At 49.4% G+C, this 12542-nt stretch overlaps 1 protein-coding gene across 1 annotated transcript in view; it reads left to right on the top strand.

Moving 5' to 3' along the window:
• LOC147706612 (cell adhesion molecule CEACAM1-like) overlaps positions 1–12542 on the top strand; it is a 135643-nt gene that overhangs the window by 108397 nt on the left and 14704 nt on the right. Inside the window, exon 6 of the mRNA XM_086933101.1 lies at positions 9527–9559. Within this exon, the coding sequence (XP_086789227.1) occupies positions 9527–9559 (33 nt within the window). The remainder of the gene's footprint in view (positions 1–9526; positions 9560–12542) is intronic.

Below are 12542 nucleotides of genomic sequence, written 5' to 3'. Positions count from 1 at the left end.
CAATTATTACACGTTCCTTATCAGGAGGTTTTCTTCAACTCACTTTACCTTACTTGAGTTCATGACCACGTCAATCGAATATGTGAATCTGATGCAACACATTACACAATGTTGGGGAGTCCGTGCATAAAATATAAAGCACATAAGGTAGGTCACAAAAGTAAAGAAACTATTTCAAGATGACTTAACCTGGTGTGTTTTAGCTTAACCAATCAGGCAGTCTATCTTTAAAACAGATTTGTCAATGGGAGTAGCCAACGGAGGCCTAAACCAAGATGTATCAGAGTATAGTTGAGGAGAGGAGATAGTCTGTCTCTCCATCCATCTGTCTCACTGTAGCAGACTGCACGTCCATCTGTCTTACTGGACCAACGAAAAGCATCCATCTGTCTCACTGTAACAGACTGCACGTCCATCTGTCTTACTGGAGCACCCAACACCATCCATCTGTCTTTCTCAAACAGCTACCACCATCCATCTGTCTTACCGGAGCAGCCGAAACCATCCATCTGTCTTACTGGAGCAGTCAACACCATCCATCTGTATCACTGGTGCAGCCAACACCATCCATCTGTCTTACCGGAGCAGCAAACACCAAACACCGGTCTCACTTGAACAACCAACCCTATCCAGCTATCCTACTGGTGCAGCCAACACCATCCATCTGTCTCACTGAACCAAACAAAACTAACCATTGGTCTCACTGGAACAGCCAGAACCATCCATCTGTCTTACTGGAGCAACAAACACCATCCATCTGTCTTAAAAAACCAACCAACAGCATCCATCTGTCTTACTTCAACAGCCAACACCAACCATCTGTGTTACTCGAACAACCAACACCATCCACCTGTTTTACTGGAGCAGCAAACACCAACCATCTGGGTTACTGGAACAGCCGGAACCCTTCATTTGCCCTAATGGACCAACCAATATCAACCATCGGTCTAACTGGAACAGGCTGCATCACTCAACTGTTTATTGGAACAGCCACCACCATCCATCTGCCTCACTGGAAATGCCAGCACCATCCATCTGTCTCATTGGAGCAGTCAACAGTATCCATCTGTGTTACTGGAGCAGCCAACACCAACCATCTGTCTCACTGGAACAGTCACCACCATCCATCTGTCTCACTGCAACAACCAACACCATATATCTGTCTTATCGGAGAAGCCAACACCATCCATCTGTCTCACTGGAAAAGACAGTACCATTCATCTGTCTTACTAGAACAGACACCACCATTCATATGTCTTATAGGAGCAGCCATCACCATCCTTCTGTTTTACTGGAACATTGAACACCATTCATGTGTCTTACTGGAACAGCTAACACCATCCGTCATTCTCACTGGAACAGCCAACACCATCTGTCTCCCTGGAACAGCCAACTCCATCCGTCATTCTCACTGGAACAGCCAACACCATCTGCCTCAATGGAGCAGCCAACACATCCATCGGTCTCACTGAAACAGCCAGCACCATCCATCTCACTTAAAGATAATTCTGTTTTTCAACCGTAGCCAATGTAAAGCATGTAGGAGGGGGTGGAACTGCTCTAGAGGAGAGATTGCAGATGAGACAGGCGGTGGTGTTCTGAACCACCTGAAGTTTAGATAGCAACAACTCGTTTGCTACGGCCAAGGGCGCATTTCCGTAATCCAGACAGTTGATGACCAACGCTTGGACTAAAGTTTTCCATGCCCTGAGTGGTAATAAATGAAAGGCCCTGATCAGCATACTCATCATGTTTTGGGTTTCGAACTGATGGGGTTCTCTATTAAAGATCTGGAGAGAACACTGCTTACAGGCGTGCTATGCTATCGTCCACCGGGCTCGGCACCCTCCCTATCAGATTTCCTTGACCTAATATATGATCTATCTAACACTCACTCTAAGCTATTGGTCCTGGGGGACTTCAACTTATGGCAGGGGGGTCCACTGGATGGGGCGTTTACGACACTTTGCCAAGCCTTTGGGGACATTCAGTTGCAGCAATTGGTCTGTTCAGCGACTCACAGGGGAGGTCATGTCTTGGATTTGATTTTCGCTGACGCTCAATCAGTAGTGATCAACGATATCCTATGCCAATGCTGGACCGACCATGCACTTGTGGCTTTCTCCCTCTGCATAGGGGATTATTCCTCTGAAGCAGCCGGGTTAGGACTGTCGAAACTGGGTAGACCTTGGTCTCGACTACTCAGTTTATCTCCTTTGCCTTCTCTACTACCAGACAATTTTTGTCTGAGTAACTCGGTGGAGGAAAGCTATCTGACTCTGTGCCGGTCTATTACCGACACGCTAGACAAGGTTGCTCCCCTTCGTAAGTCTCGAGGGAGAGTGAACCGGGCCTTTCCCTGGTATACGGAAGAGCTACGACAGTTGAAGTTGAGCTGCAAACGCGCTAAGAGAGCTTGGAGGAAGCAGTATTCAACCTCAGCAAAGGCCTCGTTCAGGCTCGCACTGCAGGGCTACAAGGCGCAGATCAAGTTGGCTAAGGTGGCTTTTTTGGAATCCACCTTGAATCAGGCGCCTAATAAATCTCAAGCCCTGTTTAAAATTGTCAGGGACATGTCCCACCCTGTGTGTGTGGCTAACACGGTCCCCGCGTCGCAGGCCCTGTGCGACTCCCTGGCGGGTGCTTTTGAAGAGAAGACTGCTAATCTTAGAGGGCCTAAAAAACCCTCTGCCCGCTGCTCTCGGCTTGGGAGCTCCGGTTAGCCCGCTCAGTCGACCCCGGCCAGTTGGTTTCAGCCTTGGCTTGGGAGCTCCGAATGGGTTACCCAGTCGACCCCAGCCGACTGACTCTGCTCTCATATTAGGAGCCCTCGGTTTGGGAGCTCCAGTTGGCCTGCCCAGTTGACCCCAGACGGGTGCCTCTGGCCCTGGTCTGGGAGCTCCGGACAGTTCACCCAGTCGACCCCAGCCGAGCGTCCCAGTTTTTAGCTTGGGAGCTCCGGACATTTTTTCCAGTCGACCCCAACTAAAACTTTTTCCCTGTCCCTCCTTTGAGGAATTCTGCAGCCTGGCAAATACGGTGTCCTCTGGCTCTCCGCTTGACCCACTGCCTCCCAAATTTTGGAAGGTTTTCCAGGCGGAACTTTTCCGTCTTTGTATTCCATCTGCCTCCAGTCTTTGGAGTTGGCATCTGTCCCCGAGTGCTGGAAGCTAGCAGTAGTGTCACCTCTGCTCAAGAAACCAACGCTGGACCCGACCTGTCTCTCCAACTATAGGTCAATCTCCTTGCTCCCTTTTCCTATTAAGATAATGGAAAAATGGGTGACCCGCTCGCTCTCAGGCTTCCTGGAGAATATCGGATGGTTCGACGAGGCACAGTTTGGCTTCCGCCCCGGGCACGGGACGGAGTCCGCGCTGGTAACCGTATTGGACAACCTTCGCTCGCGTGTCGACAGTGGTCGGGCAGCCTTCTTAGTGCTGCTCGACATGTCGGCCGCGTTCGACACGGTCTGCCACCGGACCCTTATCAGGAGACTAGAGGATTGTGGGGTCACAGAGGATGCAAGAGACTGGCTGATATCCTATCTTGGCAGTCGGCAACAGTTGGTCTCGCTCCCTCCATTTCGCTCTGAGCCAAGGAAAGTAGGGCAGGGGGTCCCACAGGGCTCGGCCATCAGCCCTATACTTTTTAATCTGTACCTCCGCCCCTTGGTCCAGCTTATAAAATCTTTTGGTGTCTCGGCTTTTAATTACGCCGATGACACCCAGCTGGTCTTTTCCCTGGAAGGAAATAATGCGGTCTCGCTGGAGACATTTCATCGCTGTATGGCAGCCACAGCTGACTGGCTATGGGCCAACTCCTTACAATTTAACAGCTCAAAGACGGAGGTGCTCTATTGCTCCACAGATCGGATCCCGCGGGTACTTCCAGAGAACTTCTGGTCTGCCACCTTTCCCGAGCCAGTGTCGGCAGCGGAATCTGCTCGCAACTTGGGGGTGATCTTCGGCCCAAATCTACAACTTGACATGCACGTCAATAAAACCACTTCTACGTGCATGATGCTGTTACGCATGTTGCGTAAAGTTCTGCCCCTTCTCCCCGCCCAAGCTAGGCCGGAAGTAGTCTGCGGTACCATACTAGTCGTTTAGACTATTGTAATGCGCTACTTCTAGAGGCCCCAAAAAACCTGCTGGGGAAGCTACAACGGGTGCAGAATATGGCCGCCAAGTTGGCTCTCTCCCGCCCTAGGTCTAGCTCTTCTACTCTAGCTTTAAGAGATCTACACTGGCTCCCGGTACACCTGAGAGTGCTGTATAAAGCCGCGTGTATGGTGTTTAAGGCAGTACATCAACTGGGCCCAGTACCTCTGCAGAACATGTTCGCCTGGTATTCTGCCCCGCGGCTTCTCCGTTCTTCTTCGGCGCATCTGCTGGTAGTCCCGAGGTTTCAGAGAGTCAGGATGGGTGGCCGCTCATTTAGTGTTGCAGCGGCCAAACTTTGGAACTCCCTGCCACTCTCCTTGAGAAGCCACAGGGACTATCCTGCTTTATCCTCGGCATACGTTTACAAAGAATGCATGAGGCCCACCCTAGTAAGAATCTAGCATAGACCATATGTTGTGCTAGAACAGGCAACAACATGTATGAATGTGGGAATGTATGTAAGACCTTGGGATCACAAAATTAGCACAGGGAAAGGTTGAACTGTAATGCTTAGTAAAGAAGATGGAACTTAGTAATAGGAGTACAGGAATGTATAATACAGAAAATAAGTAGTCCTGTATCTACAATCTATTTGTGCATGCAATAATCTGACAACGGTTAATGATATTTGGATAACCAGTATATAAATTGATAGCATGTAGGGTCATATTGTTATCATTATTATTCTTTGTAAACGTATGCCGAGGATAAAGTTTGATTTTGTTTTTAATAATTACTTTTACAGAACTGTTTAAATATTGTCCTGAAGAAGGTGGTGCGCACAGCAGAGATCCACCGAAACGCGTCGACTTGATTTAAAAAAAATCTTTTTGAATGTATTGTTCGCTAAAATTCCTTTTATGAAGTAATGTACCTTTGCATTGACATAGTGCTTTAAAACCAACAGTACACTGATGCAAATAAGAACAATTGTCATAAGGAATATATATATGTGTATGTTTTTAGCTGAAAGGCTTTTTATATTTGGTTCTGTTTTTATAAATAATAAAAATTAACTTGCTGACAACACACAACTTACCGGCTACGTAGTACATATGATTTTAGATTGTAAGTGCTCTTTTTGATGGTTCCATGGAAGTCTGAAGTAATTGAATGCTTGCGGGTCACATATATGATTATTATCTCTGTAGTTGACTGTTTAGTCCGAATTAAGAAATTAGGAATTCAAGGGGTGATTTTCCACCACTGTTGAGACATGTTTTTATAACGCGTATTTGTTTTTCCTGTCACATTATACTTAGGGATCTGAAAACAGATGAGCGAGTGGTCTGTCCAGAGTAAAGGTTGGGGTGGTTTGCAAATGAATGGGGAGAAGGTAGTAAAAATGAGGTCCAGAGTATGGGCTGTGACTTGAGTTGCTCTGCTAACTTGTCGTAACAGACCAAAGGGCAGTTTTAGAAGCCCCTTGCGCCTCTTTTATGCCGACGTTGCGTCACTTTTGTGACGCAGCGGCGGTGCTAAGCCAGCGCCATGCTGCGGGGTATTTACATTGTTACGCATCTGGGAGATGCGTCACATTGTAAAGCCCTGCTCCACATGCAGTTGTTCTGGCACAGGGGGGGGGGGGGGCGTTCCGGCACAGGAACGCCTTCTAAAAGTGGCTGAGAGAAATCTACAAGATTGCACTCAGTCACTTTTAGGGCCATGCTGCGTCAAAACCCTGCGCCTGCTTGAAGCAGGCGTAAGGATTGACGCAGCATGTTACAGATAGGGCGCCCCCGAGCCTTGCTGGAGCTGCGTCGCGCTTGCAACGCAACTCCAGCAATGCGCTGAATTTCCGCCGGGGATGCAACACGCATCTGCCCATCTGAGCACCACGGGGCACCGCATTGTAAATACGGCGCATCAGTGGTAGCGCACGGGTTGGCAGATGCATCGCAACTCTTCTGGCGCATCTCTGCTGATTAGCAGAGATGCGGCAGAAGTCATAAATCTGACCCCAAGTGTTGCTAGGTTGGAAAATAGTTGACAAGTCTCAGAGGAATCTTCCCCATGGTAACTGAAGTCTCCCAACAAGAGGAACTGTTGTGCTGCAAGCACATGGGGCACAATATATTCCAGTAGGCTTTGAGTGAACTCTTTCTTTGGTCCAGGCGGACGGTAGACTAAAGTGCCTTTCCAGCTTACTATGGTGGAGAGTTGGACTTGAAAATGCATATTTCTGACCCATGTCCCATGGCAGCATCAATGGTAACACTTGATATTTACAGTGAAGGGAAGCAGCAGAAATGCGGTGTGAAAGACTATATATAAACACGTTATTATTAGTAGCAGGTTAGCACTATTCTGCTTTCATAACTTTGGCAAGTGTTTGTAGAGTTTTTGAATTTTACTCAATTGGATGTTATGTATGTGGTTACCTATAGTTAGTATTTGTTAAACATCTATTTATGGATTGTGTTTGCTAATTTGATACTATAATGAGCTTCTCCCTGTTAAAGATATTTGTAGAGCGCTTCCTCTATAGACAGTTATTCCGATGGCTCCACCATTTTCTTGAGTTAGTTGAGTTCATTGAGTTGGATGGTCTGAGTTCTGTTGCTTGTCTGGAAGAGCACTTTGACAGGAAGGTACATTTCTGTGATTCAATGTTGTGCATTTTACCATGTGACATGTTTCAATGCATTGTATTTGGATGGTTCTAAGATGCATGTTGGGGGCGTTGCTGTTGAGATGAAGCATCTTGAAAGAATAAAGCTTTGATGGGGTCAGTCAACCGTGTTCAGATTCAGAAAGGGAAGTATAATCATTGTAGGAAAGATGTTCCATAATAAATATTGTTCAGTGGAAGATGCTTTTCGGTGTCCAGAGTTAGCTGATGTGTGTATGTCTAATTCATACTGCATTGGTGGTTTTGTGGTGTTGGGTATTTGTGTTGTAGAACATGATTAGCTGCACTACATAGCAGACCTAACACACCTTGGCAGCTGTAGAGAAAGGTAGGATGAGGAGTATGTAGTGGTTAGACCAAGAAAGGAGAGTGTTCACACACGCATGAACGAGGAATTGTGCGTCATATGAGCGAGGACATGCGTGTGATGAAGGAATATGGACTTGTCTGGGAATTAAAATTGGAAGATATTCTAGTAGTGTAATACTACCCTCAAAGAACAGGACGCAAGACATCTTCTACATGTTTCATGTATATTTCCTCACCTTCTACTGTTAATTCAAGTTTAGCATTTAGATTTACTAGAACCCTGTTTCCTTTATGAATTGGGAATTCTGGGCTTCGGTAATTATGTCTTTAATCTGTTAAGCACAGTAATTTCACCTGCTACTAAAAATGCAACTTGGTTATTTTTGAGTCAACAGTATCCCTCGTTGTGCAGGAATCCTCTCACACATGCAGGGTGAGTCTGGACCCAGTGACGGAACACAAATGAGATGTTTGTGGGTCTGTTACTCACCTCTCGTGCCCGCCAGGTGACCAGAGGTGGGCTATGGCTGCTCTCTTTTCACCTAGTCATCTGGTGACCAGAGGTGGGGTATGGCTGCTCTCTCTTCATCTAGTCACCTGGTGACCAGAGGTGGGGTATGGCTGCTCTCCCTCTTCATCTAGTCACCTGGTGACCAGAGGTGGGGTATGGCTGCTCTCTCTTCATCTAGTCACCTGGTGACCAGAGGTGGGGTATGGCTGCTGCTCTCTCTTCATCTACTCACCTGGTGACCAGGGGTGGGGTATGGCTGCTCTCGCTTCATCTAGTCATCTGGTGACTGGAGGTGGGGCATAGCTGCTCTCCCTCTTCATCTAGTCACCTGGTGACCAGGGGTGGGGTATGACTGCTCTCTCTTCAACTATTCACCTAGTGTCCAGAGGTGGGGCATGGCTGCTCCCTCTACATCTAGTCACCTGGTGACCAGAGGTGGGGTATGGCTGCTCTCGCTTCATCTAGTCATCAGGTGACCAGAGGTGGGGCATGGCTGCTCTCTCTTCATCTAGTCACCTGGTGACCAGAGGTGGGGTATGGTTGCTCTCTCTTCAACTATTCACCTAGTGTCCAGAGGTGGGACATGGCTGCTCCCTCTACATCTAGTCACCTGGTGACCAGAGGTGGGGTATGGCTGCTCTCGCTTCATCTAGTCATCAGGTGACCAGAGGTGGGGCATGGCTGCTCCCTCTACATCTAGTCACCTGGTGACCAGAGGTGGGGTATGGCTGCTCTCGCTTCATCTAGTCATCAGGTGACCAGAGGTGGGGCATGGCTGCTCTCTCTTCATCTAGTCACCTGGTGACCAGAGGTGGGGTATGGCTGCTCTCGCTTCATCTAGTCATCAGGTGACCAGAGGTGGGGCATGGCTGCTCTCTCTTTATCTAGTCATCAGGTGACCAGAGGTGGGGTATGGCTGCTCTCTCTTCATCTAGTCACCTGGTGACCAGAGGTGGGGTATGGCTGCTCTCTCTTCATCTAGTCACCTGGTGACCAGAGGTGAGGTATGGCTGCTATCTCTTCATCTAGTCACCTGGTGACCAGAGGTGGGGTATGGCTGCTCTCGCTTCATCTAGTCACCTGGTGACCAGAGGTGGGGTATGGCTGCTCTCGCTTCATCTAGTCACCTGGTGACCAGAGGTGGGGTATGGCTGCTCTCTCTTCATCTAGTCACCTGGTGACCAGAGGTGAGGTATGGCTGCTATCTCTTCATCTAGTCACCTGGTGACCAGAGGTGGGGTATGGCTGCTCTCGCTTCATCTAGTCACCTGGTGACCAGAGGTGGGGTATGGCTGCTCTCGCTTCATCTAGTCACCTGGTGACCAGAGGTGGGGTATGGCTGCTCTCTCTTCATCTAGTCACCTGGTGACCAGGGGTGGGGTATGGCTGCTCTCTCTTCAACTATTCACCTGGTGACCAGAGGTGGGGCATGGCTGCTCTCTCTTCATCTAGTCACCTGGTGACCAGAGGTGGGGTATGGCTGCTCTCTCTTCATCTAGTCACCTGGTGACCGGAGGTGGGGTATGGCTGCTCTCTCTTCATCTAGTCATCTGGTGAACAGGGGTGTGGTATGGCTGCTCTCTCTTCATCCAGTCACCTGGTGACCAGAGGTGGGGTATGGCTGCTCTCTCTTCATCCAGTCACCTGGTAACCAGAGGTGGGGTATGGCTGCTCTCTCTTCATCTAGTCACCTGGTGACCAGAGGTGGGGTATGGCTGCTCTCTCTTCATCTAGTCACCTGGTGACCAGAGGTGGGGTATGGCTGCTCTCTCTTCATCCAGTCACCTGGGGACCAGAGGTGGGGTATGGCTGCTCTCTCTTCATCTAGTCACCTGGTGACCAGAGGTGGGGTATGGCTGCTCTCTCTTCATCTAGGCACCTGGTGACCACTTCTCATCTTTTTTCCCACAGGCGCAGTCCCCTGATGCAGACGGCACTTACATGGTAAGACAAATGCAAAGCGTCTCTCAGCACAGAATGGTGTTTCTGATTGCTTGGATTCATGTTATTTCTTGATGTCACCTGAGGATCCTAGTTCAAACCAGGTCACCTCTGTAAGTGTAACACAATCCGGTGGGTGGTTAATAAGGCCTGGGATCTGGATTAACCTGTCATGGATATCTAAGCTTACACAACAGAATCCTATGAACTGACATGGGACAATACTCTCCCTTATAGATTGTAGAATAGTTTTAGAAAATGTCATTTCATGTCTACAAGGTTGTGCTTATGGTAACAATGTCTTTTAATTAACTATTCAAAGGCCTTTCAGCACTGTAGGACTAAAAAGAGGGACTGTTAATAGGAAGAGCTAAATATTACCGACCTGTAGGAATAAAAAGAGGGACTGATAATAGGAGGAGGTAAATATTACCGGCCTGTAGGAATGACGACCTGACGAGTTCAGAAGCTGTCGCTCCCTTTGCCCTGCTGCCTTGCTCCTGTGCGGTATCGTTATTTGGAACTGCATTGCTTTCTTCTGCATTATTACTTGATTTGCCTGCATAGCGCTGCAACGCGAGTGCTGCCACTCTTAATTGGGACATCTTTTTAAATTGCTTCTGGGGAGTGCTGACTCGGCGCTCATTGAGCTATAAATAGAAATAGGAACGCTTGGGGGCATTGTACTGTCGGCGCTTTATCTTTGAACGCTAATTTAAACAGGGCGTTTCAGCTGCAAGCGTAGTGAGTTACCTGAGCCTCAGCATACCGCAAGTTGCGTTTTTGTTACAAAGCTGCCGCCATCTTACGCTTGTTGTTGTTGTTGTTGGTGCATCAGAGACCGGCCCCCACAGCCCGCCCTGCCTCCCTGCTGACCCTCCCTCACCCCTCCCCCACCTCCATCCATATATGACAGATGCATTCTCGTGCAGCGGTCACGCGCAGCGGTCGCGCCCCAGTTGCGCCGAAGGTGCGCCAAAGGTAAGGCCGTCTACGTCCGTCCGCGCCAAGCCCGCGCCCCGCGCCAGACCCCCTGGTACCACCCACCCCACCCGCATTACATACGCCGCCTCCACCCTCCTAGCCTTCAACCCAGGCCGACTCCCCAACTGCGCCCAAGCCGCCCCCGGACACACACATGGACCCTTCACATGCAACTCCTGCAAGTTTGACGGCACCAAGACCAAATCCTCATCCACTAACACCAAACAGAGACCTGACACCAACCACCTAAAATGCATCCTGCTCAACACCCGCTCGGTTCACAGACACGCCATCGACCTCTGGAATCTACTAGACACCATCTCTCCGGACGTCGCCTTCCTAACAGAAACATGGATGAACGCCTCCTCAGCCCCAGACATCACCATTGCCATCCCGGAAGGCTACAAGATCATCCGTAAGGACCGCACCAAGCAAACAGGAGGAGGCATCGCCATCGTCCATAAGAATTCCATCCGCATCTCAACCAGCTCAGACGTCAACCTCGCTAGCGCCGAACACCTTCACTTCCAGATCCACACCGACCCCAAGACCACACTCAGAGGCACCCTCCTCTACAGACCACCAGGACCCCGTGCACAATTCAGTGAAGACATCACTGACTTTATCACCCCACACGCCCTCCCCTCCGAGGACTACATCCTATTGGGAGACCTCAATTTTCACCTGGAAAAGAGCAACAACAGCAACACCACCACCCTTCTGGACAATCTCGCCAACCTCGGACTCAAACAACTTGTTAACACCCCCACCCACTACGCAGGTCACACACTCGACCCCATCTTCACCTCCAGCAAACATATCTCCTTCAGCCACACCACAGTTCTCCATTGGACGGACCACAGCTGCGTCCACTTTGTCTACAAAAAGACCACAACCCACAACCTCCCTCAACCTACTCTGCGAAGAAACTGGAACAAAATCACCATCGACCAGATCTCCTCATCGCTTCTTCAAAACCCCCCTGCCCACTCTTCGAACCCCAACCAAGCAGCCATTAACCTCACTCAATGGCTAACCAACAGCGCCGACAACCTAGCACCTTTTAAAAAACGTCAAATCAAACTAGGCAGCAAAAACGCTCCCTGGTTCAACGATGATCTTAAGAAATCCAAGAAACTCTGTCGCTCCCTTGAGAAGGCCTGGAAAAAAGACCCAAACACCAGCACCAAGGACGCCTTCAAAAACGCCACCCGCACACACCACCAACTGATCCGGACTGCCAAGAAAGCTGCACTTAAAGACCGACTAGACAACAACGCCCACAACAGCAAGGAATTATTCAACATCGTCAAAGAATTTACCAACCCCTCAGCCAACTCCAACGACATCACTCCCTCTCAAACCCTTTGCGACTCCCTAGCCTCGTTCTTCCACAACAAAATCGCAGACATCCACAACAGCTTCGACAACCAACCCGGAGACCAACCCACCCAACCTTCTGCCGTACCTTCACCCCCCCTTGAACATCCTTAATGACTGGAACCCAATCTCCACTGAGGACACCATCCACCTGATGAACTCCATCCACTCAGGATCCCCCACAGACCCATGCCCTCACCATATCTTCAACAAAGCTGACTCCATCATAGCACCACACCTCTGAGACGTCATCAACTGCTTCCTCAACTCCGCCACCTTCCCGGAAAGCTGGAAACACGCCAAACTCAGCGCCCTTCTGAAAAAACCCACAGCTGACCCCACCGAACTCAAAAACTACCGCCCCATCTCGCTCCTACCATTCCCGGCCAAAGTCATTGAGAAAGCTGTCAACAATCAGCTCGCCGCCTTCCTCGAAACCAACAAATCCCTCGACTCCTCACAGTCCGGCTTCCGAGCAAAACACAGCACTGAGACCGCACTCATCGCAGCAACAGACGACATTCGAACTCTACTGGACAACGGAGACACAGTCGCCCTCATACTCCTTGACCTCTCCGCAGCCTTCGACACAGTCTGTCATAGCACCCTCCTACAACGCCTT

The sequence above is a fragment of the Lissotriton vulgaris genome, chromosome 7 (assembly GCF_964263255.1).
Source record: "Lissotriton vulgaris chromosome 7, aLisVul1.2, whole genome shotgun sequence".
Classification (NCBI taxonomy): domain Eukaryota; kingdom Metazoa; phylum Chordata; class Amphibia; order Caudata; family Salamandridae; genus Lissotriton; species Lissotriton vulgaris.
This window is presented reverse-complemented; position numbering and strand designations above follow the sequence as displayed.